Here is a 14,554-nt window from a genome sequence, read left to right on the forward strand (position 1 = left end):
TTGAAATCCCAGTGGGATATGGATCTGTTTGCACTTCCTACACCTTCCACTAGATGTCAACAGTCTGTAGAACGTTGAATGGAGCTTCTACTGTGATGTTGAGACGGATGGGAGCTGTTTGAGTCAGTGGTCTGGCAGAGTGCCAGGTCCTGGTCATGCGCATTCCACATGATATCGACATTTACATTTACATTTAAGTCATTTAGCAGACACTCTTATCCAGAGCGACATTACAAATTGGAAAGTTCATACATATTCATCCTGGTCCCCCCGTGGGGAATGAACCCACAACCCTGGCGTTGCAAGCGCCATGCTCTACCAACTGAGCCACACATGCGTTCCATTACTTCTATAGACCCAAAGGAATTCTCCGGTTGGAACGTTATTGAATATTTATGATAACAACATCCTAAAGATTGATTCTATACTTACTTTGACTAGTTTATTCGACCTGTAATATAACTTTTTGAAGTTTTCGTCCGAAGTTCGCCTGGACCTGCACGTGCGTTTTGGATATGCGTACTAAACGTGCTAACAAAAGTAGCTACTTGGACATAAATAATGGACATTATTGAACAAAACAACCATTTATTGTGGAACTAGGATTCCTGGGAGTGCATTCTGATGAAGATCATCAAAGGTAAGGGAATATTTATCATGTAATTTCGTATTTTTGTTGACTCCAACATGGCGGAGAAATGTTGTTTCTATCTAAGCGCCGTCTCAGATTATTGCATGGTTGCTTTTTTACGTAAAGTTTTTTTGAAAATCTGACACAGCGGTTACATTAAGAACAAGTGTATCTTTAATTCTATGTAAAACATGTATCTTTCATCTGCAATTTCTCCGGATATTTTGGAGGCATTTCTGAACATGGCGCCAATGTAAACTGAGATTTTTGGATATAAATATATACATTATCGAACAAAACATACATGTATTGTGTAACATGATGTCCTATGAGTGTAATCTGATGAAGATCATCAAAGGTTAGTGATTCATTTTATCTCTATTTCTGCTTTTCGTGACTCCTATCTTTGGCTGGGAAAATGGCTGTGTGTTTTTTGGACTTGGCAGGGGTTCCGCTAGCGGAACGTGTGTCCTAGAAAGGTTAACGATACGCAATAACATAAAGACAGCATTAACGATACATAATAACATAAAGACAGCATTAACGATACGCAATAACATAAAGACAGCATTAACGATACGCAATAACATAAAGACGACATTAACGATACGCAATAACATAAAGACAGCATTAACGATACGCAATAACATAAAGACGACATTAACGATACGCAATAACATAAAGACGACATTAACGATACGCAATAACATAAAGACGACACTTCAACAAGCCAATTTCACGCAATAGCCTGCTGAATTTGCAAGGCACAAATGAAAATGTAGCGCTGACTCGGGCATGGATTGATGTATCAGCATTGTTTCAATGAAGAGTTTGGCAGTCGACTAGCCATGCGAGACATGCACGCGCAGTTATAAGCCTGCTAGAGTTAGTGGAAGGCAGACGAGCAATATCGACCGTCGTAGTACGGATGAAGCCTGAGCTGGAATGTGAAGCTAACTGGAGCTGGCTAGCTTTACAAAACCCAGAGTAGATGTGGCTTGCGTCACAGGATACAGTTCAGGACTAGGCTTAATTTGTGTCTTAGAGTAGTAGTGGTGGGGGGTTGGTGAACSGTAACAGCCAGACAGACACAGGCGGGTACTGTAGGCAGAGATTCTGACCTGTTTTGGTTTGAGGCCACTTGGACGAGCTCATCAGTCTCCTCATGGTGTCGTATCGGCTGTCACAGTTCTCTTTGTTGAAGCAGTACCAGCCGCCCTCCAAGAATATCAACCACCGTCTGCTCCCTCTGGACTCTTTCAKGTAGTACCTAGAACGGAAAGAAAAACATTGTATTTTATTAACACAAACTCACAAACCATGGACAAGAATCATGTATCCTCACACAAAACACTCAAGTTGTGCCCTCACGTGTTCCTGCATCAGTGATGTGCCAAACAGATATAAACTATGACCTCATTACATATTATGTAAAAAAGATACAAGACATGTTGTTTACTTTGAAGTTCTTTATCTCAGTTAGCAAAAAATTATCTAAAGCTAAAACTACTTCCCCAGATTTGAACTCACCTAAACAATGTTTGAGTGCTGTTACACAGAGCCGTGGTGTGGACGTGATGCACACACACACACACACACACACACACACACACACACACACACACACCACACACACACACACACACACACACACACACACACACACACACACACACACACACACACACACACACACACACACCCACACACACTCCTATCATGTGATAAAACAACAGATAGGAGCTCATCCAGGTTCCTCCACCTCTGAGAAGGGACGATAGAGTGCTTCCCGAATGAGGACCCTATTCCCTTAATAATGCACTACTTTTTGCCTGTCAGAGCCCTATGGTCCACTATATAGGAAATAGATGACATTTTGGAAGCACCTAGGTGTTACCAGTGCCCTAACGGCCGTGGCTGGACACAGTTATAAGGAAGTGCAGTACCATCATATCCCCTGTTACTACTCTGCTGAAGTCACCGTTCTTTAACAGTGGTCTCATACATAGGCCCTCCATCTCGAGCTGGATAAAATCTCCACCACCTCACCACCATGCAGAAATGAAAAACATAGAGGAGATGACGTGCTGCCTGGTAGGTCTGTGCAAAACACACACACACACACACACACACACACACACACACAACCACACACACACACCACACACACACACACACACCACACACACAACACACACACACACACACACACACACACAACACACACACCACACACACACACACACACAACACAGACACATCTCTGTTGCCCAGGACCCATATTCACTACATCCACCCAGAGGAATGCTCCCTTTGATGCGTCACAGAAAGTCAGAGCCTTCAACACTATTCCACAGTGGATTATACAGCACGACCTGAAACCACCATCTGACAGAGATCAAACACAGAGATCAATGTCTGAACCAAAACAATTAAAACAACTAACACCCTTGTCTTTCTTGTACTAACACTCACACTGTTCTTCTCACTAGCACCTGATTCTGCTGATCGCTGCTTTATTGAGGAAAAAGTTGTCCTTATTATTACTGTGCTGAGGTTGTCTCACCTGGCTTCATCTCGAAGATTAATGAACTTACTGTAAGTCGCTCTGCATAGAGCGTCTGCTAAATGACTGAAGTGTGAATGTGCTGAAATGTAAATATGGCTGAAATGTAAATGTAGCTGAAATGTAAATGTGGCTGAAATGTCAATATGGCTGAAATGTAATAAGCTGAAGTGTAAAGTGCTGAAATGTAATGTGGCTGAAATGAATAAATTGTGGCTGAAAATGTAAAATGTGGCTGAAATGTAATAGGCTGAATGTAAATTGGCTGAAATGTAAATGTGCTGAAATGTAAATATGCTGAAATAAATATGGCTGAAATGTAATTGGCTGAAATGTAAATGTAGCTGAAATGTAAATATGGCTGAAATGTAAATGTGGCTGAAATAGTAAATATGGTGAGTAAATATGGCTGAAATGTAAATGGCTGAAATGTAAATGCGGCTGAAATGTTAAATGTGGCTGAAATGTAAATGCGGCTGAAATGTAAATGTGGCTGGAAATGTAAATGTAAGCTGAAATTAAATGTGCTGAAATGTAAATATGGGCTGAAATGTAAAGTAGCTGAAATGTAAATATGGCTGAAATGTAAATGGTGCCTAAAATGTAACGTTTTTCCTATTCAATTCTATGGATCTGAACCTGAACGAAACTGGGTCCGATGTTTTCTTTTCAGGTTGTCCTTTTCAGCACAGGTCCAGCAACTACGGTGGGYAGTTAGTTACTGCTTGGTTTGGCTGAGCTTAGCTCAGTAGTGTAGGAAATATTCACTCTGAAGAGTTTTTCAATCTGGATGCATGGGTCATTCACTTCAGGAGATCTGTTCATCCTCTGCCCACACGAAGGCAATGCYMTAATTAATCCCCATAGTCTCACAACCGTGAGGTGCAGAATCATCAATTCACTGCAATTGTATAAGTCTACAGTTCTGTCAAGGCATTTTAATACAATGCAAYAGCATGCTAACAGATACCMATGGACTTCCAGTCATAGTGCWAACGTTAGTTAGCCTTGGTSTGCAAATCTACCTCTTAACTTCCTTCATACTGGAAACAGAGACATAAACAATTGTTCATCTGACTCTGGGGAAGTAGATAAAGGGCCTCGTTGCCAAAATCCCAAAGTATCCCTTTATCTTTCTGTCACACAACAACATTTCTACCATTTCACAGGATCAGACTAGCAGACACTACAAAAGACCATTAGAAGCAGGCATGATTCTCACAATGTTTCTGTGATGGCTAGGCTTTAGCTCAGAGGGCTAACACAGACTTGTAGCACCCAGGAGGCCTGGAWTCAAACCCAGTCGGCCATACAAGCAGGCATGATGCTATTCTATTCCCTATTTGCTTCTGYGGTGTTCTGCGATGTTTAGAGACTGTTATTTCAGCAACAGACGTATTAGCCTGCTGAGCTAAAGCCTAGGTTCTAAGGGAKCTTTGTCAGGCAGCTMGAGGGAACAGCGGTATCTGAACGCTCCTCTTTACTGATGACGATGCGGCTGCAGCTGAGACATATGGCTTCTCGGACCRGAAACTCTGGCGGCTGCCAGGCATATCTCATCATTGGGGCTCCCGAGTGGCGCACCGGTCTAAGGCACTGCATCTCAGTGCTGGAGGCGTCACTACAGACCCTGGTTTGATTCCAGGCTGTATCACAACCAGGCCGTGATTGAGAGTCCCATAGGGCGGCGCACAATTGGCCCAGCATCGTCCGGGTTAGGGTTTGGCTGGTGTAGGCCGTCATTGTAAATAAGAATGTTTCTTAACTGACTTGCCTAGTTAAATCAAATAAAAATAACAAATAAAATCACAGGGAGGACTGCCAGAGTAGGCTGAGTGGTGTGGTGTTGAGCAGGCTGAGTGGTGTGGTGTTGAGCAGGCTGAGTGGTGTGGTGTTGAGCAGGCTGAGTGGTGTGGTGTTGAGCAGGCTGAGTGGTGTGGTGTTGAGTAGGCTGAGTGGTGTGGTGTTGAGCAGGCTGAGTGGTGTGGTGTTGAGCAGGCTGAGTGGTGTGGTGTTGAGCAGGCTGGATGGTGTGGTGATGAGCAGGCTGATGGGGTGTTTGCCAAGACACTGACTCACACTCTCGTCCTCAGGGATAATCTTTCATGACATGTTCAACTCATGACATAATAAACTAAGATTAAACTTAGAATGCCCAATTTTACGCACATTTGGAGGGTACCAGTAGCACGGAGCAGACCACACTATCACTGCAACATCTATGGAGGTTACCAGTAGCACGGGGCAGAACCAACTATCACTGCAACATCTATGGAGGTTACCAGTAGCACGTTGCACTGTAACAATCTACCATGGCAGACACACCACTAACTAACATCTACCAGGGCAGACACACCACTAACTAACATCTACCAGGGCAGACACAACACACTAACATCTACCATGGCAGACACACCACTAACTAACATCTACCAGGGGACACACCACAACTAACATCTACCAGGGCAGACACACCACTAACTAACATCTACCAGGGCAGACACACCACTAACTAACATCTACATGGCAGACACACCACTAACTAACATCTACCAGGGCAGACACACCACTAACTAACATCTACCAGGGAACACACACTAACTAACATCTACCAGGGCAGACACACACTAACTAACATTCCAGGGCAGACACACCACTAACTAACATCTACCAGGGCAGACACACCACTAACTAACATCTACCAGGGCAGACACACCACTAACTAACATTACAGGGCAGACACACCACTAACTAACATGTACAGAGACACACCACTACTAACAGTACCAGGGCAGACACACCACTAACTAACATGTACCAGGGCAGACACACCACTAACTAACATGTACCAGGGCAGACACACCACTAACTAACATCTACCAGGGCAGACACACACTAACTAACATCTACCAGGGCAGACACACCACTAACTAACATCTCCAGGGACACAGTACCAGGCAACACACCACTAACTAACATCTACCAGGGCAGACACACCACTAACTAACATCTACCAGGGCAGACAACCACTAACTAACATCTACCAGGGCAGACACACCACTAACTAACATACCAGGGCAGACACACCACTAACTAACATCTACCAGGGCAGACACACCACTCCATCACTATAAGTCTCTTTATTATGTTGGAGAAAATATTTCCTGAGGCGCTAGAGATGTATCACCATAACTATAAACTACAGATTTATCACTATACAACACAGGAGTGGTGGCACCTTAATTGGGGAGGACTTGCTGGTGGTAATGGCTGGAGCAGAATTAGTGGAATATTATCAAATACATCAAACACATGGTTTCCAGGTGTCTGATGCCATTCCTTTGCTCCGTTCCAGCAATTGTTATGAGCCGTCCTCCCCTCAGCAGCCTCCACTGCTATACAACTACCTAAACTATTACTATAACTATAAACTACAGATGTATCACTATACAACTACCTAAACTATTACTATAACTATAAACTACAGATCTATCACTATACAACTACCTAAACTATTACTATAACTATAAACTACAGATCTATCACTATACAGCAACCTAAACTATCACTATAACTATAAACTACAGATGTATTGCTATGCAGCTAGTACATACTGTATATCCACTATCAAGGGGCTTCCGGTTATAGCTGAACCACCGCATATTCCGACCTCCACTATCACTACCACTAACACTATCACGAACACTATCACTACTACTACCACTACCACTATCACTACCACTACCACGATCACAACCACTACCACTACCACTACCACGACACTACCACTATCACTACCACTATCACTACCACTATCACTACCACGAACACTATCACCATCACTACCACTACCACATCACTACCACTACCACTACCACTACCACTACTACGATCACTACCACTACTACTACCACTACACTACACTACCACTACCACTACCACTACCACTACTACTATCACTACCCACTACCACTACCACTATCACTACCACTATCACTACCACTACCACTACCACTACCACACCACTACCACGATCACTAACACTACTACTACCACTACCACTACCACGATCCACTACCACTACCACTACCACTATCACTACCACGATCACTACACTACCACTACCATACCACTATCACTACCACTACCACGATCACTACCACTAATACTACCACTACCACTACCACTACCACATCACTACCACTACCCACTATCACTATCACTATCCTACCACTACCACTACCACTACCACGATCACTACCACTACCACTATCACTACCACTACCACTACCACGATCACTACCACGACCACTACCACTATCACTACCACTATCACTATCACTACCACTACCACTACCACACCACTACCACGATCACTACCACATCACTACCACTACCACTACCACTACCACTACCACTACCACTATCACTACACTCCACGATCACGATCACTATCACAAACACTATCACTACTACTACCACTATCACTACACACCACGATCACTACCACTACCACTACCACTACCACTACACTACCAACTCCACTACCACTACCACTATCACTACCACTACCACTACCATTATCACGAACACTATCACTATCACTCTCACAAACACTACGACTATCACTACCACGAACACTATCACTACCGCTAACACTAACACTATCACTGCCACTATCACTAACACTAACACTGTCACTATCACTAACACTATCACTCTCACTATCAATAATACTGTCACTATCACTCATACTATCACAACACTGTCACTGTCACTGTATACATGCACTATCACTACCACTTCACTATCACTATCACTGTCACTATCACTACCACTATCACTAACACTGTCACTATCACTGTCACTAACACTATCACCATCACTATTATTAACAACAACAACAACAATAACAATTACCAGGGAGGGGCAGGGCAAACCAGGGAGGGTTAGAGAAACCAGGGAGGAACAGAGAGAACCATGGAGGGACGGAGGGAACCAGGGAAACGGGTGAACCAGGGAGGGGCAGAGTGAACAAACGAGGGGCAGAGTGAACAAACGAGGGGCAGAGTGAACAAACGAGGGAGAAGGGTGAAACTAGGGAGGGCAGGGTGAACTAGGGAGGGGCAGGGTGAACAGGGAGGGACAGGGGCAGGGTGAACCAGGGAGGTACAGGGTGAACCAGGGAGGACAGGGTGAACCAAGGAGGGGCAATGTGAACCAGGCGAGGGGCAATGGAACCAGGCGGGGCAAGGTGAACCAGGGAGGGACAGGGTGAACCGGGAGGACAGGGTGAACCAGGGAGGGGCAGGGTGAAGCAGGGAGGGGAAGGGTGAACCAGGGAGGAGCAGGGTGATCCAGGGAGGGACAGGGTGAACCAGGAGGGGCAGGGTGAACCAGGGAGGGGAAGGGTGAACTAGGGAGGGGCAGGGTAACCGGGAGGGCAGGGTGAACCAGGGAGGGACAGGGTGAACCAGGGAGGGCAGGGTGAACGGGGAGGGCAGGGTGAACCAGGGGGACAGGGTAACCAGGGAGGCTAGAGTGAACCAAGGAGGGCAGAGTAACCAGGAGGGACAGAACTGCTGGGGGAATTAGTGTTAGAATCCAGTTATTTATAGACACAAAGTGACTATTTACAGAGACGACATCTGCCAACCTCTGGCCTGCTGGCCAGGTCTAAAAGCCTCTGTGTCCTCACTCACACTGCGATCCTAAAGAGCTAAGAGCTTACGGGCTGGGTGGCCACTCTCTATGTGCCGTCCCAAATGGAACCCTATTCTCTATGTGGTGCACTGCTGTTGACCAGGGGCCATAGGGAATAGGGGACTATATGGAATAGGTCCATTTGGGATGGAGGATATGAGACACTCTGAGGTTTAATTATAACGCTGGATTTATACAGGATGCTAAATCCAGAGAGAGAGACATCTACATCCTCCATCCAGTCACACACTGACATTAAAGACCCATGTATAGACACTGTACTGTAGCCTACTGCCCAGCGATATGTCTGTTGGGTATAAGCACAACAAACTGATATTACGAGACATACTGTACTGGACATGCAGACATGCATCATGCTAGTGCTCCATAGCAGTGTATTACACTCTGACCTTATTAAATGAACCCTCATCATTGCAGTGGGTTAGAATAACATTAACCTCCCAATAGAGCATCTACAGGCATGCTCGCTATAAAACAAATATAGGTGATAGGGATTAGAAAGTAGGTATGGAACATCAAGAGTACGGGGATTAGAAAGTAGGGTATGGAACATCGAGAGTACGGGATTAGAAAGTAGGGTATGGAACATCAAGAGTACGGGGATTAGAAAGTAGGGTATGGAACATCAAGATACAGGGATTAGAAAGTAGGGTATGGAACATCGAGAGTACGGGGATTAGAAAGTAGGTATTGAACATCAAGAGTACAGGATTAGAAAGTAGGGTATGGAACATCGAGAGTACGGGATTAGAATGTAGGGTATGGAACATCGAGAGTACAGATTAGAATGTAGGGTATGAACATCGAGAGTACAGAATTAGAAAGTAGGGTATGGAACATCAAGATACAGGATTAGAATGTAGGGTATGACATCGAGAGTACGGGATTAGAATGTAGGGTATGAACATCGAGAGTACGGGGGATTAGAATGTAGGGTATGGAACATCAAGAGTACAGGATTAGAAAGTAGGGTATGGAACATCGAGAGTACAGTAATTAGAATGTAGGGTATGGAACATCGAGAGTACAGTAATTAGAATGTAGGGTATGGAACATCGAGAGTACAGAATTAGAATGTAGGGTATGGAACATCGAGAGTACAGTAATTAGAATGTAGGGTATGGAACATAGAGAGTACAGTAATTAGAATGAGGTATGGAACATCGAGAGTACAGTAATTAGAATGTAGGGTATGGAACATCGAGAGTACAGTAATTAGAATGTAGGGTATGGAACAGCGAGTACAGTAATTAGAATTGTAGGGTATGGAACATCGAGAGTACAGGGATTAGAATGTAGGGTATGGAACATCGAGAGTAAGTAATTAGAATGTAGGGTATGGAACATCGAGAGTACAGTAGAAATGTAGGGTATGGAACATCGAGAGTACAGATTAGAATGTAGGGTATGGAAAGCATCGAAGTACAGTAATTAGAATGTAGGGTATGGACATGAGTAAGATAAAGTAGGTATGAACATCAGAGTACAGGAATTAGAATGAGGTATGGAACATCGGAGTACAGATAGAAATGTAGTTAGACATAGAGTTATTGTTTAGATGTAGGGTATGGAAATATGTGACATCTGTAGAAGACAAATACAGGAATTAGAATGTAGGGTATGGAACAATCAGATGTTATATCAGCGGGATTAGAATGTAGATATGGAACATCGAGAGTACAGTAATTAAGAATGTAGGGTATGGTACATCGACAGTAAAAACAAACATATATATAGGATTCAATAGATACTGTATGTATTAGCCTTTCAATGACTTGATGTATACACATTAAACCATATTAACAATGACTAGATGTATACTATACCATATTAACCAATAACACTGGATCTGTCTGGCAAAAAAAGAATATGCCTTCGTACATGTGTATAGTATATATGATACTACACAAGCCACACAACCCAACATAAAAGCAGTTCCCTTTGTTAGTTTGGAGGCTCTAACCCAATGCAACCTGTTGAGTAGTGTTCTGCATGCACTGTGCCACTGAGTTCAGCATTTGGCTTAACCATGTCTATGCCCTCTGGTTGTCTTGTTGTAATAACAGACACAGTTAAATATCCAAATGCTTTTAGTCCCCCTGCTGATCCCTCATTGATGGAAAAAAAACATGAAGGCTTTTCCAGTGCCAAATGCATTTCCCTATATGACAGACTACTTACGGTCTTTAGAGAGAGAGAGATGAGAGAGAGAGAGAGAGAGAGAGAGAGAGAGAGAGAAAGAGAAGAGATGAGAGAGAGAGAGAGAGAGAGAGACGAGAGAGAGAGAGAGATAGAGAGAAGAGAGAGAGAGAGAAAGAGAGAGAGAAAGAGAGAAAATATATTCTTTTGACTTACATTTTGGAAATACTACCATTACTGAGGCTAATGAGCAACACAATGCTGTGCTTATCTATGCAGAAAATAGGTGTCAATCTCAGAACACTATTAATTGGTGAATAACAGTGTTATAAATATTAGCCTATATTCCTTCATGGGAAATTTATAAGATAATTTTGACATAGGTGGTTTGGTAGAACATAAAAACAATATAAAGATCAATATAATATTTTCTCCATTAAAATTGGATTAATATATATGAACAGGTATGTTTTCCAATATTATCTTCATTTAAAAAATACAATGTACATAAAAAAATCTCTATACACATTTTGGTGCGTCGCGCACACCTACAAATAATGACCAATCGATTTGCATTGCTTGTAGAGGGTTCTCAAATGTGGAAAATGTATCAATATTGATCACTTCTGCATCATGAGATTAAGATGCTCACAGAAATCAAGCACTATGCGCATTATGCGCGTGCCAGGCCAGGCCGCAGATATTCGCTGAATGGCCCATTACGCCACAGCAGCTCCTTGAACATCTGTATAACACACTTTTTAAAAAATATTCGTTTTCATGTTCCTTTTGTGGTCTCTAATCTAAAGTAGATATCTCAATCACACAAAAAAATCATACTAAACTTTAAGGATAAGCAAAATCCAATGGGCAATCATGTTGGAGTGTGCTTTCAACATGCCATATTCTGGAAACCTCGACAGTATGAAAGAAAAAAAGTCACGCATCAGATGAAAGAGAATACAATACCCTGCTGGAGTTCCATCGTTGCACGTGACTGAAGTATTTTCAAAAAGTGCAGCTTCATATCATAGTCGAGCTTCTGCGCCGAACACGGTAGAGGGACTGCGCCAGGTTCTTCACCTGCGTCATGAAGTTGTCCATGTTCTCTTCGACGGCGGTGAAATCCAAAAGGAAACTCTCCGTGTGTCCCCCGGTCCCGGTATGTGGGAGAAGCGGTGTCCGTCGTGGTTGCGGGTTGCGACCACCTCGGAATCTTCTTGCGGCAAAAACTCCGGACTGCATAAACACCAGCAGCAAAAGCCAGGAAATCAATCTCATTGCCGTCATCTTTTTCCGCGAGTCACCTGCAGTTTAGGTCTTCCTCTGATGGTTTCCGAGTTTAAGGTTTTCGTCCGAAGAGTTCTTGCTGTTTGGAGATTGGATTGGAATAGAAGCAGAGAATGACGCACGGTTCGAACTGTAGCACTGCTATCCTCCGACTAGGCTAACTGTTTCTATCAGATGATCAAGGAAAATACTTTTTAAATGCATTATTAAAAACAATTCAGTGCTTCTATGGTCGATGTGAAAAATGTCTAAAATAGAAGCACTAGTTTCCTAGATGATCTTAATCGAAGTCGTGAAACTGTTCTGTTCCTCAAACCACCACCGCACGTCACTGCTATTGAACCAAGTTAAGGTTTGAGTTAAATGACAATACTCATCACATGCTCTGGAATTTTATTCAAACTTTCCCCCCTTCTCTTACCCGTCATCCAATCAGAGAGGAGGGCAGGACTCTGGGCTGGGCATGATCAAGCGTAGCAGACTTCCCCCCTTTTAATTTATTGAGGGGGAAAAAATKTCCGTSCTTTGGCTCTTTTGATCCGCGATGTTTCATTTGATGTGGTGTTTTTTTATTGACTTTGAAATGTCTATTTCCCATTCCACACACATTTATAGAGTAAGAATAAGCCCCTTGTTACACACCAGCCTAAAACTCAAGAGGGGAAAAATACACAACACAAAATCTAACTCTGGCCGGAGATTAACAACCCAGTAGCAAACTATTATGTTAGACATAGATGTAACATGTTTTACACTTTGATTTAAATGAAATSGAAATKATTCGTCTATTATTATTATGACTATGATCATGATYATTGTTATGATTATTATAATAATCGTGTTTACTATGTCTCTTATTGAATTGTTGAATAGCCCTGTACATTTATTATGAATTAATGCACGAATACGGTCTTTGATCTCACATACTTTTTCTCTGAAAGCAATACTAACTTCACGCATTCTTTAATTTCCTCAAAGGTTATTACTGTGGTGGAGATCTATTACAGATTGCTATATACCGACTTCCTCTTAATTCATTTTTAATATACTGAAATGGTGTCCACAGGTGTTTCATGTTGCGAGTTGAAAGCCTTCCTGTGATGTATTGTGGCGCGCGCGGACACCCCTAGAGCGCAGGCAGTGCGTAAAGTAGGCTASCGCAGAAGCTCTATGAGTTGCTATTGATGTGAATGATGGAGTGACACARAATCTCAARCTAGTCGCAGTSTACTCCTTATGCCATAGCCTTCTTCGCTATCAATTGAACGCAGAGGACGTTTTCATTACTTAAATTGCTTCTATTTAGCTATAATAACTGTAATGTCATGATATCATTTTAGAAAAGGCTATTATTCTATTATTCTAAGAATGTGTGGCATGRTTTCATTTTGACGACTAAATATCCTTGCTCAAGCTATCTATCGTTAACATCTTCATCTTTTACATGTGTTGCTTATAAATGCTTATTTCGATAAGATTTCAAAATAATTCAACATTACCTAGGTGTGCGCGAGCCTTTATTSCTAATGAACGACACTTTCAATATGTTGGCTTTAGGGCAACTCTGAGCATGTTGTGTTTATCTGCGAGAGTGGACGCGGACCCTTTTTTTAATCTACAAGGGCCCCCTAAAGATCAAAGCAGCCATCACTCTTTCTTTCTCTCCCATCTATCCCTCCCTCTCTCCCTCCCTTCGCAGCCCGGTCAGAACCCTTGCTCTACTGTATATTTTAATAAGTCAARTTAAGCATCCTGAAGGGAAGCCCTCACCTTAACGCCGGAATGCCCGGTTGCGGTTGAAGTATTTTTTTWAAAGGTTGGTCTGTGTCTGTGGAACAAATCCTTAATCTGATCCAGTCCGCAAGCGGCTTGCCTTGGATAAATACAATGCGTGCCATGCCATGTCGTCAACACTAGGCAATAGGGGATGCTTATTATTTGCCTTGACTTATGTATTTGTCTTTAAGATCGTCTATAGGTTAGGCACGGCAATCACATTATAACATAACAGGAAGAATTTGGCAACACGCCCCTGTCCTTTTTAACCCAATCGCCAAATTGAAATGCGTCACATTTGTTCCTTTTCAAACTTCTTTTAAAATTGCTATTAGACTGCCTCATTATACAAAATGTTGGTAGTAGGCATGTAGGCTATGCACTAAAATAGCCTACTCTAATGCAAGTGTAAAATAGATTTGTATCCC

The 14,554-nt window shown here is 42.8% G+C and overlaps 1 protein-coding gene across 1 annotated transcript in view; it reads right to left on the minus strand.

Annotated features, from left to right (window-relative positions):
* LOC112074415 (palmitoleoyl-protein carboxylesterase notum1a-like) overlaps window positions 1-12,733 on the minus strand; it is a 22,976-nt gene extending 10,243 nt beyond the window's left edge. The window contains 4 exon segments of the mRNA XM_070440518.1: window positions 1,704-1,901; window positions 12,030-12,072; window positions 12,075-12,119; window positions 12,122-12,733. Of these exon segments, the coding sequence (XP_070296619.1) occupies window positions 1,704-1,901; window positions 12,030-12,072; window positions 12,075-12,119; window positions 12,122-12,350 (515 nt within the window). The 5' untranslated portion in view covers window positions 12,351-12,733.
* Window positions 12,734-14,554: the final 1,821 nt, after the last annotated feature.

Source organism: Salvelinus sp. IW2-2015, unplaced genomic scaffold, assembly GCF_002910315.2.
Source record: "Salvelinus sp. IW2-2015 unplaced genomic scaffold, ASM291031v2 Un_scaffold2622, whole genome shotgun sequence".
Classification (NCBI taxonomy): Eukaryota; Metazoa; Chordata; class Actinopteri; order Salmoniformes; family Salmonidae; genus Salvelinus; species Salvelinus sp. IW2-2015.